General features: G+C 22.2%; 1 protein-coding gene across 1 annotated transcript in view; it reads left to right on the forward strand.

The window, feature by feature from the left end:
• Positions 1-24,714, forward strand: part of LOC122501731 (calmodulin-like protein 1) — a 114,441-nt gene that overhangs the window by 24,105 nt on the left and 65,622 nt on the right. The window contains exons 2-3 of the mRNA XM_043611447.1: positions 9,852-10,212; positions 20,473-20,616. Of these exons, the coding sequence (XP_043467382.1) occupies positions 9,852-10,212; positions 20,473-20,616 (505 nt within the window). The remainder of the gene's footprint in view (positions 1-9,851; positions 10,213-20,472; positions 20,617-24,714) is intronic.

A 24,714-nucleotide genomic window follows, 5' to 3' on the forward strand; every position in this document is an offset into this window, starting at 1 on the left:
TATTGAATTTATGAAAATAAGAGTAAAAATAAAGGAATCGTTAAAAGTAAGGAATGTGTCCAGTTGAGTTTATTTAGAATTCATGTGCCTTTCATCGTTGTTCGGACTTTTAATTTGAATTGCTTTAAAATCACTAGCATGGACTTAAAAAAAAATTGACATGGATCGACGAACCGTGCCAGTTTAACGAAAATCGAATTCTCCGGGTTGGCGAGTGTAGAGCGCAGCCAATCGGAAAAACTTCATTAATAACCTGAATGTGAAACGATCGCTTATTAGGTTTGAAACCTCATGGGAAAAAAGAATTTTCATTTCCATGCGTTGCGTTTATAACCATTCTTTTGAAATTCTAAAGTGATCGACATTTATCTCCACTTTTAGATTAAATGGCCCCGAAGCGAGAACATACTCTCTTATTCCAATGTTCTGTAATAAAAAAAAACTTCTTTCCCTCTCCTTTTCTCTCAACGAACTAAAAATTTTACTAAATTCAAAATTAGGTTAATTATTATAAGCATTAAATATTTATTCCAAATTATTCATTTTCTGTCATTTGGAATTTTTTAAAAATTCTTTTAATATTTTTAACTATTACTTAGATAATTATACCAAATATAAATTATACTAAAAATAAATTTTATTAAAAATAAAACTAAAAATAAATTTTTCTAAAAGTAAAACTAAAAATAAATTTTACTGAAAATAAAACTAATAATAAAACTAAAAATAAATTATACTGAGTAACATTTTACTATAAATAAAATATGCGAAATGTAACAAATGTTACAAAAAAATTACACAAATTATAAAAAAAAATATCAAAGAAGGAAAAAAATAAATTTTCAGAAATAAGTTTTGAAAAATTCATTTTTAAATCGAAACGTTATGTCAAGGAATTTATACAATTTAGAATTGTGTCAAATGCAACTCTTGAGAAATTGTTCGATTGTAAAAGAATAAAAGGAAAAACGCCGGAGGATAGAAATTTTTATCAACTCGATTAAATTGTAACTTTGATTTCTAAAACAGTTGTATTCCCTCGAGGAGAAAAAAGCAACTAACCTTAGAGAAAGAGAGAGAGAGAGAGAGATATTTATTTGCCTACTTCAATTTTATCTACATAAATAAATAAAGAAAATAGCCAATCGTAATGTAGGTTTAAAATCTCCTGAGATCATTAAATTAAGATAGGGGTGTTAGTTAGGGGAGATATACGAGCGGAACATATATGAAATATTCACGAGATGTAAAATTGTTGAAGATTGTGTGGATTTTTCACTGTCTACATTTAAATTATAGTGATGCATGACATTTTTTTCTTATTTTTATTTATAAAAAAAATTTTATTTTTATAATTTTAATGTCTTGCTATTACTAATCTCTACTACTGAAAATTCGAAATTTTGAATGTCTGACCAAGACCGGACTTTGTTACTGAAAAAATGATATTTAAAGTGTCTGACTAAACGCGTTATTTACTACTGAAAATTATAAATTTTAAATGTCTGACCGGAACTTTCTTTACTACTTACAAAACGGATTATTAAACTAACTCACCAAAGTGCCGTTTACAAATGAGAATTCAAAATATTAACTGTCTGACTAAATTAAAGTTATACTACTTCCAGGAATATTCAAAACTAATGATCATTAATAAGTAAAGAATTGTTAATTTCGAATGATTGATTAAAATTGTACTTTACTATTTTTAAAGGATTCTGAAGGCGCCTGACTAAAAGCAGTATTTACTACTGAGAATTCAAAAATTTAAATGTCTGACTAAAATTATAATTTACTACTCAAAATTTATAGATTAAAAATGTCTGACCATAACGGGGCTACCCTACTTAAAAAATTGGGTAGGTGATCACTTTATCTAAAAAATATAATTTACTACTCAAAATTTATAGATTAAAAATGTCTGACCATAACGGGGTTTCACTACTTAAAAATTGGGTAGGTGATCACTTTTTCTAAAAAATATTTTCTAATCCTTTTTGTCCAAAAAAAAAGCGATTTCTAATAAAATCTGATTTCTAAAAAACGTTTTTCTAACAAATTTTTACTTCTAAAAAAAGTTTTTCTAAAAAGTTGTGATTTCTAATATTCATTTTCCTAAAATTTATAAAATTCCATAATTTTGATAAAAGTTAGAAAATTGTTAAAAAAAAAATTAAGATTAAGAAATAAAAACTATTTTGCATATTTTCTGTTTCTCAATTATAATATTGTTCACAAACTCATTCTTTTATTTTGGGAAAAAAACATTACACATTCCCGTTTCTTAATATTTTTGTAGAAAATTTTCAATTTTCATAAGGAAATAATTTACATCATTTCTATTTCTTAATTACAATTTTTTTAATAAAATCCAAAGTTTTTTTAAAATAAAGGAAAAAAATGTTTATAAATTCTATTTGTCAATTACTTGAAAATAAAAATTTTTTAATTTTTAGAAAATAAAGGAAAAAATTTTACTCAAAAAAATTTTCAGTTACATTTATTTACGAATTTCTTTAATTACAAAATTATTCAAAAAAAACATCAGTACCTTTTTCTTTAATAAATATTTAAATATTATTATTTTTTCATAGGAATTAAGATTTTCAAAAATTTCAAATTCAAACCTTTTTGAAATTAAACAATTTATAAAAGTATTGTTATAAAACATGAAGATACAGATTGCTCCGAGTCGAAGACTCGGAGTGATCGATTTCTTCATGTTTTATAATAATACAAATTTTATAATACTTAAAAATTTATAAAAATACTTGAATAATTGCAAAATAATTTATTAAAAAAATTGTAAATGAATTTTTTTCGGAAAATTTTATTAAAATAGTAGATTTTGAAAAAGTAGAAACATTTTTATAAAAATTATTATTTCTTATTACAATTTGTTAACAAAATTCTCTTTATTTTTGAAAAAAAAATCATTTGCATCATTTTTATACCAAAATTTTCAAAATTAATTTATTTATAAAACAGTTTTTGAAAAAATTTTAAATATATTTAGGAAAAAAATCCCTATAATTTCTATTTGTTAATTACGATTTTTAACTAGATTATTTTAAAAATTTGTTAAAAAATTTGCATAATTTCTATTTTTTATTATAATTTTTTAACGAAATTTCGAGTATTGCTAAAAAAAAATTTTGAAAATTACTTTTATTAGAAAAAGAAATTTTTCTAAAATTACCTTTATTAGAAAAAAGAAAATTAGAAAATCCTCTTCATCAGAAAAAAGTTTTTAAGAAATTCACATTTATAAGAAAAAAAATTTTTAGAAAATAAAAAATTAGCAAATACATTTTTGAAAAACTGCACCACAACTAAAAAATTGTAATACAACGTCTGACCAAAAGTAATCTATACTACTGATCTCTACTAGATATTTAATAAACGAAAATTTTATTTTCTTATTTTTTTTATTTCCTTTATCTTATTTATTTAAAATTTACTTTATTTATTTTATTTACCTTACTTATTTTATTTACTTAATTTATATTATTCATTTTACTTATTTTTTTTCTATTTATATTATATTTATTTTATTTACTTTATTAATATTATTTACCCTATTTATTTTATTTACTCAATTTATTTTATTCATTTTAATTACAAAAAGATTCTATTCACATTTCTTTCTGTTCTTTCTTTTCACTGTAATACTGTGAAAGTAGCGAGGAATTTTCTCGTACAGATTAGGTAGAAGATTGTAACTTGAAACGAAGAAAGAATTGAATGGCACATGTTCATTGAACGCAAAGCGCACAAAAAATCGCACCAAAAAACAATATCCATCCTTTTCACTGATTAAATGATTTTCCCTCTGTAGTTGTCTCGAGCAATTCAATAAACGAAACAATGAAAACAATCTACATGCATTTACGTTTTTTGTCTTCAGTCTTTTTCTTTCTTTTTTTTTTGAAAAACTTTTTACCATTGCTTGAAGACATTCAGTTCAAAAAATACCCTCGAAATACGCGTTGAATTTCAAATTCAATTATCTCCTATTCAAATATTAAATAAGTTTCGACGAATATAAAGCGTCAAAAGAATTTCTAATAGAAAAGATTAATTGACTTTTAATTGCTATAAAATTTTAATGTACTCTGTTGTTTATCACATTAGAAATAAAATGAGATTTAATTTCTATTTTTGATAGAGAAATTTTTATTTCATTCTTTTTATTCTTGAAATTAATATTTGGTTTTTTTTCTAGAAAAAATTGTACTTTTTAGATCACGATCAGTTATTGCGATTTATATATTTTATCCGATTTGTCGATAATTAAAAATATTTTTACTTTAAAAGCTTTGAATAAAAAATCTATATCCCATGGGGAAGCTTTCTTTAATTCTTTATTTTCATTATTTTTTAAGTAGTGTAAATTATTTAAGTCAGACATTAAAAATATCAGTAGAAAGTGACAATATGACAAAGTAATTTACAACAAATAATAATTGAGGAAAATATAAATAAGCCAATGAATTGCATCAAAATATTTTTTTTCTTATTTCTCCAAAATACATAATAATTTAAAAATAAATAAATTGAAAGTAGTAATACAAACCGTTTATAGTCAGACAAATTGTTTCGTTATAATTTGTCTAACTAAATTTTATTCTTTTTGGTAAAAAGTAAATTTTAATTTTAATACCAAAAGAAACAGAAAAAAGGTCTTCGCCGACTGTAATAAATTTAAAACTTACGCTCAGTGCACTTGAATAAATTACGGACTTACAGAAAAAAAAATTTGTTTTTCGTTTATACACATCATTCAAGATTGTTGCTAGTTTCTCAGCGAAGTCGTTTCTCTGAATACGTGAAATTCCACGAGGTCGTTATAGATCCAAAACCCCTAAAGTTTGGAACAGTTCCAGAGCCACTTCAGTAAATGGACTATGTAATGATGAAAGTAAAAAAGAAATCGATCCAACCTTCATGAAATGTTTTTCTAAACGAACCATTTTTCTAAATAAAAATCTATTTTTATGAAAAGTTAAAAGTTAATAATTTGAAGGAAAAATTAATTTTTGAAAAATAAGGATAGAAAATAAAGAGAAAAATAGAGAAAAATAGAGAAAAATAGAGAAAAATAGAAAAAAATAGAAAAAAAGAAAAATAGAGAGAAAAGAAGGAAAAAATTGAGGAAAAATGAAGAGGAAAATAATGATTAATGAATAAGAGAAAAAAATATTAAAATATTTTGTTTTTGAAAAAAATATTAGGTTGAAATATTTTTCAGGTAATTTTATATTTTCCTGGCAATAAATTATATGAAGAATGAAAATTATGAAAAAAATATTTATAGAGAAAAATTTTGTCAATCACTGGATTTACTTTCAAAGCTCTTTGATGCTTCTACCATTTAACCCGGTGACTCTCCACAAAACCTTTCTATATGATCGGCCACCTGTAGCTGGTCGCTCTTCGACTCTTTACAACTAGCTAGTAAATTAAAAAGACAAAATTATTACCACCAATAATACTTTTTTAATATTCTCTCAACATACGAATAATTTTGTTTGTCATGATTATTACCTTTGAATTTTTTTTAATTTTTTTGAAGAAAATAATTTTAAAAAGGTAAAATTACTGTCATTACCATTTCTTTTCCATTTTCTTTCAACATACGAATAATTCCATTTTATCATTAACTTTGTGAATTTTTTTTACCAAAGAAGGTAATTAAAAAAGTGAAATTTTTTAAAAATGATTCTTTTAAGATAAAAACAAATATTATATTATGTTCCCCATTATTCTTTTTTTTATATTTTTTATCAAAAAAATGTAAAAATGTTTGTTATACAATTTTTTAATATAATTTGCAAACCAAGTCCAATTTTTATTTCCATCAAAAAAAGTGTAGAAAAGATAAAAATTGATTTGGTAATTAAAATTTTTTAAGTGTAAAATAAATTTTTAAAATTTTCTGAGTGTAAAATAAATATTAAAAAAAAACAATTCGCTTTCTATTTTTTCAACAAAAATTTAAAATAATGAATTTTGAAAAAAATAAAACTAAAAAAATAACGAAAATTAAGAATCTAATTGATATAAAAAAATTCCCAGAGTGTAAAATAAATAAAAAAGAGTTTTCAGTGTAAAAAGTTTTTGCGAACAGAAATTTTCAGAATGCGCATATTTACAGAGCATTGCACACATTTTCTTCTCAGGGAGAGAAAACTTATTCCGAAAATAAGTAAAGTTTCAATCGTTTACGAGTCAGATTTTCATGAGAGCTTAATAACAGTTTGAAAATTTGTTTTAATTAAATTCACGAAAAAAAATGGAGAGAGGGAAATAAAAGATTTCACTCGTATTTATTCATTTGTTTGTGTCAAACACTTTTTTAATTTATCTTCACGAGCAAAAAACATCACTTGCAAGACTTTTCAAAACTATCTGAGGCGTAAGTTTCTATTTCTTCTTTCTCTCCTCACTCTTTTTTCTCTCTATCTCTCTCCTTTAGTTCGTGAATTCAGTGTTTGTAACCCTTTGGTTACTGCTAATGACGAAAGTTCCAAAGGACTTTTAAAATTTTCATTCTGGCCTCTCCGACTGAAGGAACGTGTCCCATTTCTTTCCACTAATCAAACCTATTCCGACAAATCAAACTAATAGAATTAATGCTTTAATCAATGTCATACCACTTTCTTTATTGAAAATCGAACACTGTTTGAGGAAAAAAATTGTGTCATTGTTGAAACTTAATTATAAACGAAATAGAAAAAAAATTCCCTTTCAACTTTTTTTTGGATTTAAAGAAGAATAGGAAAAATACACTCAGAGTAGGAGAAAATTTCCTTTTTATAAACTAGTAAACGAAAATATAATTTATGTCTGACTAAAATAGACTTTTACTACTTATTACACAATTTCCCTCTTTTGAAAATTTGTTTAATTAAAAAATGTGAAAATATACGTCTGATTGTAATTGACTTTTACTACTTAAGAACCAAGTTTATATTAATAATGTCCGACTAAAATTGAATTTGACCACTTAACAAGTTTACTAAAAATCGACGTCTGACTATATTTCGATTCTTCTACTTAATGACCAGGAAAATAATTTACGAAAATTTCGCTTTTACTATTTAATGAGTGAAAATAAAATTTATGTCTGACTAAAATTATTTTTACTACTTATTGAGTAGCCTGACTAAAGTTGATTTTTACTACTTATTACATAATTGAACTCCGTTTAAAAATAGTCGCACTGTTTAATTGGTTTAGTTTTATTACTTTCTAAATGAAATTAAGTTCATGTTCGATTAAAATTAGTTTTTAATAATTAATTATTATCATCTTTTAAAATTAAAATTAAATTAAATTACTGTCTGTCTAAAATTTATTTGTACTACTCACCTTATATCTGTTACGTCTGATTGAATTTTACTTCTACTATTTAAAAAATTTGTGTTAAAATTTTTTTTGTCAGAAGATAAATTTTATCAATCAGTAAGAAAAATTAACCCCGATGTCTGATTAAATTTGATTTATACTACTTAATAAGTAGGTAAAAATTTATGCCGGACATTGACTTATACTACTTAAAAGAGAGAAAATAAAACATATTTAAAACATATTTATTTCTTCACAAATAAGATTTAAATTGTTGTCTGTCTAAAATTAATTTTTACAACTTATTTTAAAACTGGAAATACACTGTAAAAAATTTAGGGAGTTAACGGACTCGGGAGTTGGGAGTTAAATTTTTCGAGTTAAAAATCAACTCCAAAAGAGAGTTAATTTCTAATTCCCTTCATTCAACACCCGCGCGAGTTATTTTTTCCTTGGGGAGTTAGCATTTGGGTGTGAAATTTTAACTCTCTTTATTTAACTCCCCTGGCATTAACTCTAACAAATTTTGATTTCTAAAAAAAGATTTTCTAAAAAGTTATGATTTCTAATATTCATTTTCCTAAAATTTGTAAAATTCCATAATTTTGATAAAAGTTAGAAAATTGTTAAAAAATTAAGATTAAGAAATAGAAACTATTTTGCATATTTTCTGTTTCTCAATTATAATATTGTTTACAAACTCATTCTTTTATTTTGGGAAAAAATCATTACATATTCTCGTTTTTTTAATATTATTGTAAAAAATTTTCAATTTTCCGAAGGAAATAATTTACATAATTTCTATTTCTTAATTACAATTTTTTTAATAACATCCAAAGTTTTTTAAAAAAAAAGAAAAAAAATGTTTATAAATTCTATTTGTCAATTATTTGAAAATGAAAATTTTTGAATTTTTAGAAAATAAAGGAAAAAATTTTACTCAAAAAAATGTTCTGTTATATTTATTTACAAATTTCTTTAATTGCAAAATTATTAAAAAAAACAGCAGTACCTTTTTTTAAATAAATATTTAAATATTAATTTTGCATAGGAATTAAGATTTTCAAAAATTTCAAATTCAAACCTTTTTGAAATTAAACAATTTAGAAAAGTATTGTTATAAACCATGAAGATATCGATTGCTCCGAGTCCAAGACTCGGAATGATCGATTTCTTCATGTTTTATAATAATATAAATTTTATAATACTTACAAATTTATAAAAATAATTGAATAATTGCAAAGAAATTTATTTAAAAAATTGTAAATAATTGAATTCTTTTCGGAAAATTTTATTAAAATAGTAGATTTTGAAAAAGTAGAAAAATTTTTATAAAAATTACTATTTCTTATCACAATTTGTTAACAAAATTCTCTTCATTTTTGAAAAAAAAAATAATTTGCATCATTTTTATACCAAAATTTCCAGAATTAATTTATTTATAAAACAGTTTTTGATAAAATTTTAAATATATTTAGGAAAAAATCCCTATAATTTCTATTTGTTAATTACGATTTTTAACTAGATTATTTTAAAATTTTGTTAAAAAATTTGCATCATTTCTATTTTTTATTATAATTTTTTAACAAAAAATTTCAAGTATTGTTCAAAAAAAATTTTTGAAAATTACTTTTATTAGAAGAGGAAATTTTTAGAAAATGATCTTTATTAGAAAAAAGAAAATTAGAATATCCTCTTCATTAGAAAAAAATTTTTTAGAAAATAAAAAATTAAAAAATACATTTTAGACAAACTGCACCCCAATCGGAAATATTAATGTCTGGCTTTGATCTACCTGTACTACTGAATCAGTAGGTGTAACAAATTTTTTTTTTAATTTAATTCTGATTACATAGATTACAAGATTAAATTAAATCTTGACGTCTGATTGAACTTCATTTATACTACTTAATTTTTAGGGATATTTATGTCTGACTTAAGCAGACTTATACTACTTGCAATAGTTATTCTCAATAGTTATTAAGATAATAATTATTTTTAGTGTCTAAAAGTAGTAAGAATTTGTTATTTACAGACAAAAATTGACGTCTGACTAAAATTAACGTTTTCTACTTAATACGTAATTAATTTCAGATTAAAATAATAATTTTCTACTTCTTTATAATTTATTCAATTAAATTATTAAATTTTCAAACTTCTACTTTTGAGACGTCTGACGAAAATTTACCTCTACTACTTATTAATGAAAAAATAAATTCCGTCTGCTTCAAAATTGATATCTTCTACTTAAAATTTCTATTTATATCTTTAAATAAAAAATTAAAATAAAATTTTTTTTAATTAAAAACTTATTAAAATAAAAATTTATTAAAATAAAATTTATTAAAAATAAATATTAAAAAATAAAGAAAAAATTACCTCTACCACTTAATAATGAAAAAATAAAACCCCGTCTGCTAAAAAATTCATATCAACTACTTATTAAAATTTAAATTTATATCAATAAATAAAAAATCATTCCATTTGTTTTTATTTTAAAGACTCGTCAAACGAGTGGAGCTGGTAACAACGACGAAGAGGAGGAGGAAGCGGGCGGTTGTTCGTCAACAAAAACATTAACGCCACGATTATCGCCCACTGAACGTGTACCATCCGATACAACGACAATGGGCTCAATACGAGCTGTTCTAATTGATCCATTGACAATTAGATTGCAAAATTCCGATGAGCATCGTGTGCAAACAATTTTACAACGTGAATCGTCAAGTTCAGTGACAGCAGCGAGTTCCACATCAAGTGTAACGAGCAGAATTTCAGCTAACGTTCTTTTTAATTTGCCCGCATCACCGGAACGTTTAGTCACAAAGAAAATGCCAGCAATTTCCAAGTCTCAAATGAAGGGTGAGTTTACTTATTATATATTATAACGTGGAATTTTCACTCTGTACGTTTATATAATGATGCAAAATATGTATAAACATATTTAGAGAATTATTATATATAACAATAATTATATAAATAATTTTTATTTATTATCCTATGGCAACAAAATAATGCCAAAAATGTAGATCAAATAAAAAATTTATTTAAATTTTAAATTCTTATTGATAAGTGGAGTCATTATCATAGTATATAATATTAATCAGACTTCTTAATTTTCAAATTTTAAGTAGTAGAACTCATGCACAGTCAGACATTTGTAGACTTTAAAAAAATCGGATTAATTTTTTCCCCCTAAGTAGTACGAAATGTAACTGATCATATTTTTAATATTTAAGTAGTATAATCAAGTAATTGTCAGACATTATAAAATTAAAATTAATAGCAGTAAAAATCGATTTCTAGATTGTGTAATAGTAAAGTAAATATTGTTTTGTTTATCTAATTAAATTTTTTAAATTAAATAAATAAATATAATAAGTCATTTTATAATATTAATTAACGAGAAAAATTGTATTGGTTAAACAAAACAATATTTCCATATTCATTAAACAGTTATTAAAAAAGTTAGCTATTTTATATTATATTTAAAATTTAATTGGCCTATTATAAAAAGGCTCGATATTATATAAAGCATACGAATAGAGTCCAAAAAGGTATAAACAATAATGATTTCAATATATACAATGCTTCATTATTATTAATAATATTCAAAAGGTTATATATTCGGTTTTCATATCGCATTTTTCAATTTTACAACATTCATTATATTTCGTTCTTTGTTTAAAATAGAAAATTAAATATATTTAATGAATAAACGAAATCTGTGCTTCATTATAAAAAATTTAATATTAAATATTAATATTTTATTATTCATCATTTTTTCATTGCGAATAAATATAATGAAAAAAAAAGTGATTTTTATTTTCTCCAGTTTCGTAAGAGATAAAATGGGGAATAAAAAAAGGGTATTGTGACTATATTGGCAAATGAAAAACCAAAGAGTATCCTATAATAAAACTATTATTACTCTCTAAAGATAAAGAAAAGTTATGTTTATAAAAAAGATAATATAATTCTCATCAATACAGAAAAAAAATCGATTTTTTAAAAATTATTTACATATTCTACAAAATAATAGAATTACTGCACTTAAAAATTGAAAGTAAATAGAGAAAAGATTCGGAAAATAATTATATTAATGTGAAGAAGTAAATTTTTAGTTTTCAACAATTATTAACTATAGTTATGCTATGGATACAATAAATACTATTTAATATGAGTGTTAAAATTCACGTCTGACTAAAATTGACTTCTACTACTCAATTAGTGAAAAAATATCACTTTTAATAATTTTTTTATTAATGTTTTTTTTATTTTTTACTCTCAATTTTTTTTATCTGAATATTTTTCATTCTTTATACAAGATGGACTAAAGTTGATCTTCAGTAGTAAAAAAATAGTATAAATAATATATTTTTATACATGTCCAATAAACATTGATCTCTTCTACTTAAAAAGTAATTAATATGTTGAAACTAGTTTGATAAAAATTAAAAATTGATCTTTACTAGGAGTTAATAAGTAATTAGAGTCTACAAACTGGTCTGATCGAAATTGATCTCCACCACTTAATAACTAATTAACGTTTTGAAACTTGTCTAACCATAATTGATTCTTACTACTTAATTACTGTTGTACTACTTAATAAATGTTTTTAAACTGGTCTGATCAAAATTGCTCAGTACTACTTAATTACTATTGGTTATAAATTATTAGCATTTTGAAATAATTGTCTGACCAAACTCGATTTTTTCTACTTAAAGTGAACTGTATCGTAAACCTAACTTTTAAACCTAATTTTTTTTTCTTGTAAATTTTCATTAAAAATTATAATTTATACTTTTATATTTTATTTTTACTGTCGAAAAAAATTAAAATTTTTAAAATTTAAAAACAATTGTAAAAGAGAAATAAATAAATAAATAACAAATAAATTAGTCAACACTACTCTAGAGAAAATAAATTTTTATTTGAATTTATTAATTTAATTTATTAACTGAATTTTACTTATGTGTTTAATTTAATTTATTTACTTGATGTTTATTTACTTAATTTAATTTATTTACTGACTTGTATTTATTGAATTCTATATTTATTTATTTTATTTATTATTAATTAATATTATTCGTAGTCATTTAATTTAATTAATTAATTTTATTGTATTAATTTATAAAATTGAATTAATTTAATTTATTTACGCCCAAAAAATTAAATACATTTATTGAATCACTCAATTTAAAAAAGCGTGAAAGTAAAAGAGAAAAGTTATGATGCAAAAAGATTGTACCTTTATAAAATAATAATAAACAAAAAAAGAAGCATTAAAAAAATCATAGAAATAAGAAGTACCTTATTCACGAAAAAGAAGGAGAAAGAGAGAGAGAGAGAGAGAGAGATTCCTGAAATTAATGAAAGCCATGTTTCTCACTGAAAATGCATGAAAAAAAAATCCTTTTAAATTCAGAATGATTAAGAGCGCTTTTTCATTCTACTCGTTTACTACTTCGTGTGTAAAGTATTTTTTTTATCTTTTTTAAGTTTTAAAAGCTGGGGTAAAAAAAAATTTTTTCTTTTTTACATATACTTTGTAATTAAATGCAAATCATAGAAGAAGGTTTTTTTTTCTCAGTTACACTCTTTTAATCCCCTTCAATCGAGAGATTTTTTTTTCCTTCTTAAATTTTACTGGAAAATTATAATTTTTTGTTCATTTGAAAAATTAACATTCTTGATGAAGGTGGAATAATATTTAAAAGATATATTATTTTGTCAGATGGGAGAAACATCGATAATCCCATTTATTCTCAACAGAGTGGAAATTCTGGCCTAATTTGTCATTTGAAAAGTTTATATCAAAGTTATTTATTTTCTTACCCTTTCTTTTTTTTTGCTCTAATTTAGAAAAGGGGAAAAATTTCCCTTATTTATGTATTTATTATTATATTAAAATAAAAATAATATAATTTATATTTTTTGCTTGTCTGACCAACATTAATTTCTTCTACTTAAAATGTAAATGAAATTAATTACTTAATAAATAAAAAATAATTATATTAAATTATTAATATAATAATAATAAATAAATATTAAGGTTAAACATAATGATTAGAAAAGGAATTTTTTATTTATTTAATTTTATTTATTTAATTTGCAGGAATAAAAAAAAGGGTTTAAAAATTTTGCCTTACGTAAAATAAATAGAATAAGAAAATATTAGATTAAAAAAATATCAAGTACCGTTTTTAATGAACTTTAATTCTTTTCTATCGAAAGTATAAAGTATAAAGGAACAATTTTGATAAATTTTAAAATTTTTGACATAGAAATAATTATTTCATTTTATTTTAACTTTTTTGGAAATAATAGCGTAGAATGAGAGATAAATGAAGATTCAAGGAGAGTCTTTTGGAAGCAAGTGTTTTATATATAGTTTTTTGTAAAACTAATGCAGACATATTCAAAAGCAAACTAAAGCAATGAATTATATTTTAGTGAAAGCCAGTGGTGTGTTGTACAGTATCTGGTAAATTTACTTACCAGCGAGTGAGATAACATAACAAGACTATTTGGCACCCTGATGGGGAGGCAGAGAGATTACACCTTGTTTCAATTCAGGATAATATCGTATGGGAAAGGATAATATCGTGTGCATGTGTGTATATAGGATTCACGTATAGTTTATAACACCGCGGAACAATGAGCTTTTCGAAAGCTTACAATTTATATGTAAACAATAATTTAAAAGGTATACAATTTATAATCCATTTCCTCGCGAGTAATAAATTTTCAACTTCTGCGAATTCGATTAGAGTGTGTTCTTTTATAGTTCATATAGATATTCTTAAAAAAAACCTGTCTGACTAATTACGACCTTTACCACTTGAAAAACGGTAGAAAATTTCACGACAGAAAAAAATTAATAAAAATGAATAAAAAATAAAAAAAAATAATCGGCGTCTGATTAAAATACGTTTCTACTACTTGATAAATAAAAAATGGATTTAGGTCTGACTTAAATAGACGTTTACTACTTAAGAAGTATGTATATGCCTGACTGAAATTGACTTCTACTACTTGATACTTGTAATAAAAATTAAAAATTAGCTTTTAAGTAAAATTTGTACCTTAAAACAAATTTAAGTAAATCTATAAAAGTAATTAAAAGTAAAATTTTCACTGACTAAAATTGACTTCTACTACTTAATAACGTTTGTAGTTTTTCTAAAATGTATTTTTTAATTTTTTATTTTCTAAAAAATTTTTTTTTAATAAAGGTGAATTTTTAAGAAACTTTTTTCTAATGAAGAGAATTTTCTAATTTTCTTTTTTCTAATAAAGGTCATTTTCTAAAAATTTCCTCTTCTAATAAAAGAAATTTTCAAAATTTTTTTTTAACAATACTTGAAATTTCGTTAAAAAATTATAATAAAAAATATAAATTATGCAAATTTTTTAACAAAATTTTTAAATAATCTAGTTAAAAATCGTAATTAACAAATAGAAATTATAGGAATTTCTATCCTAAATATATTTAAAATTTTTTCAAAAACTGTTTTATAAATAAATTAATTTTGAAAATTTTGGTATAAAAATGATGCAAATTATTTTTTTTTTTCAAAAATGAAGAGAATTTTGTTAACAAATTATGATAAGAAATAGTAATTTTATAACAATTTTTCTACTTTTTTAAAATCTACTATTTGAATAAAGTTTTCCAAAAATAATTCAATTATTTACAATTTTTTAAATAAATTTCTTTGCAATTCTTCAATTATTTTTATAAATTTAAAAGTATTATAAAATTTATATTTTTATAAAACATGAAGAAATTGATCACTCCGAGTCTTGGACTCGGAGCATAATCGATATCTTCATGGTTTATAACAATACTTTTCTAAATTGTTTAATTTCAAAAAGGTTTGAATTTGAAATGTTTGAAAATCTTAATTCCTATGCAAAATTAATATTTAAATATTTATTTAAAAAAAGGTACTGCTGTTTTTTTTAATAATTTTGCAATTAAAGAAATTCGTAAATAAATATAACAGATCATTTTTTTGGGTAAAATTTGTTCCCTTATTTTCTAAAAATTCAAAAATTTTCATTTTCAAGTAATTGCGACAAATAGAATTTATAAACATTTTTTTCCTTTATTTTTAAAAAACTTTGGATTTTATTAAAAAAATTGTAATTAAGAAATAGAAATTATGTAAATTATTTCCTTCTGAAAATTAAAAATTTTTTACAAAAATATTAAAGAAACGGGAATATGTAATATTTTTTTCCCAAAATAAAAGGATGAGTTTGTGAACAATATTATAATTGAGAAACAGAAAATATGCAAAATAGTTTCTATTTCTTAATCTTAATTTTTTAACAATTTTCTAACTTTTATCAAAATTATGGAATTTTACAAATATTAGGAAAATGAATATTATAGAAATCATAACTTTTTAGAAAATCTTTTTTTAGAAATCAAAATTTGTTAGAAAAACGTTTTTTAGAAAACAGATTTCATGAGAAATCGATTTTTTTTTAAACAAAAAAGAGTAGAAAATATTTTTTAGAAAAAATGACCACCTACCCTTAATAACTGTATTAAAAATTAGCCTCTAAGTAAACTTTTGTAACTAAAAAAATAAATCAGTAAATCTAAAGAAGTAATTAAAAGTAAAATCTTGTCTGACTAATATTGACTTCTACTACTTGATACATTCAAGTGTATTAAAAATTAGCTTCTAAGTAAAATTTGTATCTTCTAAACTCTGGAAATGAAACTTACTTAAAAAATAGGCATACACTATTTATAATGGATTAAGTTAATTAATCAATTTAATTAATTAATTTTATTAAATCATTTAATTGATCAATTCAAATAATTAATTTCATTAAACAATTTAATCAGTTAATTTAAATAATTAATTTCATTAAACAATTTAATCAGTTAATTTAAATAATTAATTTCATTAAATAATTTAATTAATAAATTTAATTACTCAATTTAGTTAATAAATTTAAGTAATTAGTTAGATTCGTTAATTTTATTGACATTCTTTTTACTACTCAATAAATAAATATATAATTTGATAACTTACTGAAACATGTTTTACACTATTTTATTGTACACTATTTAAATAAGCACATGATATAATAGATGGCTGACTAAAATTGGTTCATACCACTTAATGAGTAGATAATAAATAACTCATAATTAAAAAACAAATATAATTATCAAATAACTCTCTTTATAACTACTAGATAATAAAGTGACATTGTGAATTTATTTCATAATACTCGATAAGTCCGGAAAGTTAACAAGTCTCACTAAATTATAGTTTTATCACTTAAAAAGTAGATAAAAATTGCATCTGACTAATATATTGACTTGTACTACTTACAAGGGAACAGTAAATTATTAATTTTTTGAAATTTATTTATATTTTTTATAAATAATCGTAAATTTAATGTCCGATTATAATTTGTTTATACTACTTAAAAGGTTTCTTTTTAAATTGAAAGTCTGATCAAATTTTATTTATTTTATTCTACTATTTAATAATAATAAATGAAGAAAAAATTGACTATTTATTTTAAAAAAATACTTAAAAATAAAAGTAAAATAAATTCATAAAAGTTTTATGTATTATTAAATAATATTTTTGTGTACTATTAATATCGGTATTTTAATTTAACTCTCCTTATAAATCGAACATCAGAAGAAAAAAAATAATTAAAAAAAAACTATTACGTAACAATTAATTAAAAATATTCTCAAGTTTCAATTTAACGTTCCAACTTTTTTTTTTTTTGCAAACCTCACAAACTCTAAAAAACTAAATACTCGTTTATAATGTACTCTACATAAGATTTTTCTATGGGCTCATAATGTGAAAATGAAAATCTATCAAACGATGCAGAAAAGCAACATTTTCACCTCGCAAAAAGCTTTTGTTAATATTCCCAAGATGGGGTTTATAAAAAAAAGAAACTTTTTTTCTCTCTCATTCGACCACGGCGCGTGTAATATTGTTCAAAGTTACTCAAGTTCTTTGAACTGTACAAAAGCCTCTGCAATGTGGAATAGAATTTTTGTTTTTATTAACACATTCCATTCTTACAAATTTTGAACAAAAAAAAAAGTATTTGTGATGAAGATGCGTCCTTAATAAAAAGAATAATTAAGTGCCTCTTTTGAAATAAGGAACATATGACATTTGTATGTTAATTTACATATTCCTCAATGCGGAAACATCGGTAAAGAAACTCGAGGAAGAGACATGCGGAGAGGTACAAGTTCAATGGACCATGAAACGAGGCTATCAAATGATTGTGTGTCAAGCTTCAGTGATGTGAAATCAATCGAACGTTTGTACCCATAGTAGTAATGGCCTCAGAACATGGTGATAGCTTTACGACATCAGGATATCAAAATAACAATCAAGTAGTCAATAATTTATCCCATTGTATCAGCGACATGTTCGAGGACAATAAAATTGAAATAAAATCATGTAAATAAAAAATATTTACTTTTATTTTTATTTTTTTTTTCTTAGTTAAGTACATTGCAAAATTATTTAGAAAATTTTATTTCTGCGTTAATATTATTTTCCCCTTTTTCTTTGTAAATAAATGCGACAAACATTTTTTTATTTAATAAATAATCTTAATCATCCTATAGGATGATTTTATAAAATCAACGTCTGACTTAAATTGTCTTCAACTACTCGATAAATAAAATTATAATTTATATTTATGTAAAACTAATTTCCTTTCTAAACAGAATCCTTCTAATTATGCTTTCGAACAAGAATCAAAAGAAATGTCTGACTAAAATTAGTTTGTACTACTCAATAGATCTCTTTTGCAATTAACGTCTGATCAAAATTAATTTCTACTACTTAATAAGTTAGCTTTCGAAAATTTTGTCTAACAAAAATTATTTTTAATTATCAATAAAGAAATTTAAGCTCAATGTCTGATTTTTTTATACTACTCAATAAATAGATAGAAATTTATGTCTGATATTGAGTCGTACTACTTAAAAGGAAATAGTAATGTTAAAATTCACTGAAAATTTGTTTCTATTAATTTTACAAATAAGGTTGAAATTAATGTCTGACCAAAATGACTTGTACTACTTAATTAGGATACGTAAAAATTAGTGTTTGACCTAAATTTAATTCTACTACTAAACACCTTTTTTATTTCTGTTATTAAAATTTTGTAAAACTTTTTTGGATTAAAAAAAAAAATGGTAAATACTGTTTAAAATTATCATCTGAAAAATATTTATCAATATTTAAATTTTATTAATAATACAGTTTAGAGTAGATAATAAGTGTGCGTTAAAATTTATGTCTGACTAATATTGGTTTACACTACTTAATAACCTAATAATTAAAATTAAATTTTATTTATACTCTTTAATTATTATATAGAAATTTGTGTCTGATATTGACTTGTACTACTTACAAGGAAACAGTAAATTATGTATTTTTTAAAATGAAATTCTATTTTTCATAATTAGTCATAAATTTAATGTCTGACTAGCAACAATCTTAATCAATTTTTTAAATAAAATTATCAATTTTAAAAATAATAGGACGTAAAAATTTTTTATTCAAATTTTTTTTATATTTAAATAAAATATGAATTGGAATATATATAGTTATTTAATGAATAATTTTACTTAAATATTTCAAAATTAATTCAATTTTAAAAGAGTTGCATTTACAATTTTTATAAATAAATGAAGTTTCAATTTGAAATTTTATAAAATTTCAATGTTGAATGAATTTCATTAGAATTTTTAATAAACTTGAATTATTAAAAAAAATTTTTAAATTCACAATCTTCTAAAATAAGTTAAATTCTTAAATTTTTTAAAATTAATTATTCAAAATAATGGATTTATAGAAGAATTTTAATTAAAAATACTAAAAAAAAATTGAATTTTGAAGAAGTTACCTACAAATTATTGCAGAACTTCAAATATTTTTAAAAGTAATAAAATTCTTATTACAAAATCCAATTATGTTTCAAATTTACAAAAAAATCTCGACAAAATCCCAATTATTATCTTTATATAAAAAAAAATTCTTCTACAAAATTCAATTATTTTTAAAAATTTTAATAAAATTCTTGTAAAAGTTTCAATTATTTTCAAAAAATTTCCTTATTTCAATGATATTCAATATCTAGTATTTAAATAAAATTAGCCAAAAGAATTTAATTATTTAAAAACAATTTTAATAAAATTGTACCCAAACATTTAATTATTTTCATAAATAATAAAAATTTCACTGGAATTTAAATATTTACAAATTTTTTTATAAGTTTCTTCTCAATAATTCAATTATTTTCAGGAATAATAAAACTCATCGCAGAATTTCAATTATTTTTAATAAAATTTTAATCGAATTCCTTTGAAAAATGTCCTTGAAAAATGTTTGAAAAATTCCTCTAAAAAATTTTATTAAAATTCGTCGAAAGAATTCAATTATTTAAAAATTCGTCAATAAAATTCTTTAAATAAGAATTAAATTTTAAGAAACATTCAATTATTCAATAAATAATTTACTTTTCTATTTAAATAATTGAAATTGATTTGAAAATGAATTTTAGTTTAAATTTTAGATATTTTAAATATATTAAAAAAAAATTATTGTTTTCGAATAATTTTAGAATTAAACATATTCGTAAATAAATTTAACAGAACATTTTTTTCAATAAATTTTTTTCCTTTATTTTCTAAAAATTCAAAAATTTTCATTTTCAATTAAATTTTCTAATTGACAAATATAGTTTATAGACGTTTTTTCCTTTATTTTAAAAAAATTTTGGATTTTATTAAAACAATTGATTTAGTTTATGCTACTTAAAAGATTCCTTTTTAAATTAAACGTTTCATCGAATTTTATTATTAGGTCTACTATTTAATAATAATAATAACAAAATTAATTTTTCCAAAGTTTTTTATTTTTTAAATAAAGTTTTTAGTTAAAAACTATAAAAATTTTAAAAAAAAAATAAAATCTAGGAAATATGATTTTTGTGGAATGTTTACGTGTATATGTTAATAAACTTTTAATTTATGATTTTAGAATAAATTAAAATTAACATTAAGAATTCTTGTTTAGAACTCTTGTTGTGTTACAGAATTTAGAGAAGCCTTCAGGCTCTTCGATAAGGATGGAGATGGCAGCATCACGAAAGAGGAACTTGGTAGAGTTATGCGTTCCTTAGGCCAGTTCGCAAGAGCCGAAGAACTTAGAACAATGTTACAAGAAATAGACATTGACGGTAAGTTTTGTTTTTCTCTAATTTTTCTCTTACATTTACAAAATTTTCTTCCATCTTAAAGTGAAAATTATAAATTGCAAAATTTATCCCTTTTCAAACGATGGGAAAAAAAATTCTCATTATTTCTGTTCAGTCTTGCATTGTTGTCGAAATTATGAATATAAAGAGAAAGAAAAATATATTGAAAAATAAAAAAAAAATAGTTTCTATTCTCTTTGTGAAATTGTTTCTGCGATTATATCAATTCCCCCCCTCAGAGAATTTTTATTTCAATTTTTCATTATACAGCCAAAATAAAAAAAAGAAGAGAAAGAGAGAGAGAGAGTAATAAATATAAGTTGGCATTGAACTATATTTATAATCATCAAAGAGAGGAATATTCAAGTTATTATCAAAAGGAAAAAATATTGCATTGAAATTATTTTTTAAAAAAAGAGGAAAAATATTTTATGTGGAAAATTGTCCAAAAAATCTTTATAAGATTAAAATTAGGTACTTTGTATTTAGTTTTAGTATATTAGATAGCAGTAATAGAATTTGAAATAAAAGGAATAAAACAAATAAAATAAAAACGAAATCTTTTTAATTGAAAATGATAATTTTTGAGAGAATAGAAGATTATTTTTAATTCGTGGTGGAAGAAAAAAAATTCCGAATTATATTAGATTGCAAAGCAATTTAAATTTACTTTCACAAGTAAGCAAGAAACAGGAACGTGAAACAGACATTTATCCAAAGAGCTAGTAGCAGGTGATGTCTTACCTAATTCCGTTTTGGTGACTCGGTTTCCTAATGAATCCACTTTCATACTTTATTGTTCACCTAGAAAAAGAAGAAAGACAAATTTTGTTTCACCTTTTTGCATAATTACGTGCGTAAATTTAATTTTAATTTACAAGAAACTAAATAAATTTTTTTTTTAATTTAAAAGAAACTAAATAAAATTTTTTTACATTAAAAAATTAATTCGAATTTTTTAACTTTACTGTTTCTTATCTTTTTCTCTGTAATAAAATAATTTATATTTTATGTAGCGATTATATCAGTATTAATATCAAAAGTAGAAAAGGACAAATATTTTTAAAAAATTTCATTAAAAATTTCAATTTCAAGTTAAAGAGACATAGATTTTTTTTCACTCTATTTTACAATCGAGTCTGACTAAGATTAATTTCTACTGCTTAAAGAGTAAATAAATATGTAAATGAAGTAAAATTTTTTTTTAAATTTTCATTTTATTATCTAAAATATCTATAATTATAAACTTCTAAAAACTAATGTCTAAATACATTCGGTTAATACTACTTAAAAGTGGAAATTTATATTAAAAAAAAATTATTTAGCAATAGTAGGAAACAAAATAAGTCAGTAAAAATTATTTTTAATAATTTTACTTAATAATAATAAATAAAATTTTGAAGCAACGTTAAAATTTTCTACTTTTTCTGGTCTGATCAAAATTGACCTTTACTACTTAATGACCAGCATAAGTTAAAGAAATGTCTGTGATTATTTATTTACAAATAAAGAATATATCTTAAAAACAGAATTTAATAATAATAATAATAATAATAATAATAATAATAATTATAATAATAATAATAATAATAATAATCCTAATAATATATAGAATATAATTCATAAAATATATTTTTACATTTTTTGCAATTAATTTTTATTTTATTTTTTTATCTACTTTTCCTTAATTTTCTATTTTTTCGAAATGTCAGAAAGTATCGGTAAGATAAGTTTGGAAAATTATTTTGTCTACTGTACCATTTCTTTATTGTCAATGTAAGTGAAAATGAAAGGAGAAGAGGAAGGGTCGATGGAGGGGGGGGGGGCGTTTGACAATATCGGTTTTTGAACAAGTTAAAGAGAAAGTACAGTCGAACTTGTCTAAAAATAAGTAGTCTACTTAAAAATGAGCAAGATATTAATCGTTCAACTCTCTTTAGTGGATCAATAATTTTATATAGTGACATTAAAGCCACTAAACGAGATAAACGCCTCTACCATAAAAGTTACATTACTATAACGTAAAAAAATTTTGTCCCACCATTAAAGAAAAAATGTCCTTGAGATATTTATCAAGAGTCCTTTTTTTTATTAAAATAAAATGATAAGAAAGGGGAATTTTTTCAATTTGTACGAATTTTTGAAAAAAAACATCTAAAAATAGAAATTTAATATTATTTATTAGTTTTGTTCTTTGTATTAAAAAAATAAATCCCTTGAGAGACATTTATTATTATCGTTTTTTGTATTGAAATAAATAATAATGAAATGATAAAAAATGAAACAGAATGAAAAGTCTCCCTTGGGATATTTAATATAATAGTTTTTTTTTTGATAAAACTAACAAAAATGAAGCTTCGTGATTATTTTTTTTATACTACTTACTTGGTAAATAGAAATTTGTCTGATATTGATTTGTACTACTTAAAGGATAATTTAAACCTTATTTGTAACTTTTAAATAGAAATCAATTGATTTCTATTAATTTAAAAGTTACAAATAATGTTAAAATTGATGTCTGACTAAAATTGCTTGTGCCACTTAATTAGAAACAGTAAAAATTAGTGTCTGACTTAAATCGACTTCTACTACTTGATCTCGTTTTTTATCAATTTGCAAACTTTTTCTTGCATTTTGTAAACAACCCTAATCGTCAATAGTAAAAATCAACGTCTGACTTATATTGACTTCTACTACTTAAAATTGATATATAATTCTAAATTTAATTATTTAATTCTAAATAAAATTTTTGTTAAAATAAAAATTTTTTCTGATAGAATGTTAATTTTTTAAATCAATCTGTAAACTAAATTTAATGTCTGATTTTTTTTATACTACTTACTAAATTGACAGAAAATTATGTCTGACGTTGAGTCGTAGGTACTACTTAAAAAGAAATAATAAATAATTCAATTTTTGAAAAAAACATTTTCCTAATATTTCATTTAAACTAAAAATAAATTTACTCCAAAAAAAATCTGTTTCAAAGGAAATTAATGTCTTTTAAGTAAACGAAAATGTGAAAATATTATATCAAGGCGGTAATTAAGATAACTTCATGAAAAGTTGAAGGACTTCCTTGCGCTTATCTATCAAGAATATTTTCCAATGTATATATATACAAGAATAATCTTCTGCTTAAACAAGACCCATATAGTAAAAATAAGAAAAGCTGAGAATATCTTAAGAAATAAAAATATGATTATAATAATAATTATAATAACAAAAAAAGTCTCATCGCTATATTTCTAGAAAATCTACTTTTAATAATAAATTCTTCTATAATCATGTCTGGCTAAAGGCAAAAAAAACTCGTCACTGCTTTTTAATAGAAAAAAAAGGGGAAAGAAAATTAAATACTCTGGAAAGGAATGAGAGAGACAATAGATATGAAAAAGTGAAGTGAAGTGAGTGCGAGAAAAAGATGGATAGTGGATGGAAGAGAGATGAAAAAAAAAGTGGGGAGACAAGGGAAAATTACCCGCAATTAAGGCATACTAGCCGGCAGCTTAAAAAGGCTGAGGGATGGTACTTTGTTTAGTTACTTGGAATGTAGTTGACGACACAACTTCCTGGTTAATGAGCCATGCAAATAAAGGTGCATGTAGAAATTTTCCTTTTTTTAACAAAAATACAATTCTTCAATGAACTCGTTTTTTTTTCTTTTACCCCTGAATTTTAATTATAAATGTAAATCAATTCACGAAATTACTTATATTTTCTTGGGAGGGAAAATAAAGTCACTTGTTTTGTTTTCAAAATATGTAAAATGTTTTTTTAATAAACAGATAAACTTAATAGAATTTTATACCAGTAGACTTTTTTTAAATTTCGTTTCTCTTTCTTTCTACTTTTTTTACTTCTTTTCTCCTTTTTTACTAAAAACCCTTTTTTTTATTGTTATCATGAAAATTTTGCCTCGAATTTTGCAAAAACTTTTTTTTACTTAAAAATACTTAAAAATGGTTTATAATCAACCTTCCGAAAAATATTGATTATCACTTTTCACATTTGTCTTTAATTAAATTACAAATGAGCATAGTTTTTCTAAGGATATCAAATTGAGACAAAAAACGTATC

This window comes from Leptopilina heterotoma, unplaced genomic scaffold, assembly GCF_015476425.1.
Source record: "Leptopilina heterotoma isolate Lh14 unplaced genomic scaffold, ASM1547642v1 Lhet_105, whole genome shotgun sequence".
Lineage (NCBI taxonomy): Eukaryota > Metazoa > Arthropoda > Insecta > Hymenoptera > Figitidae > Leptopilina > Leptopilina heterotoma.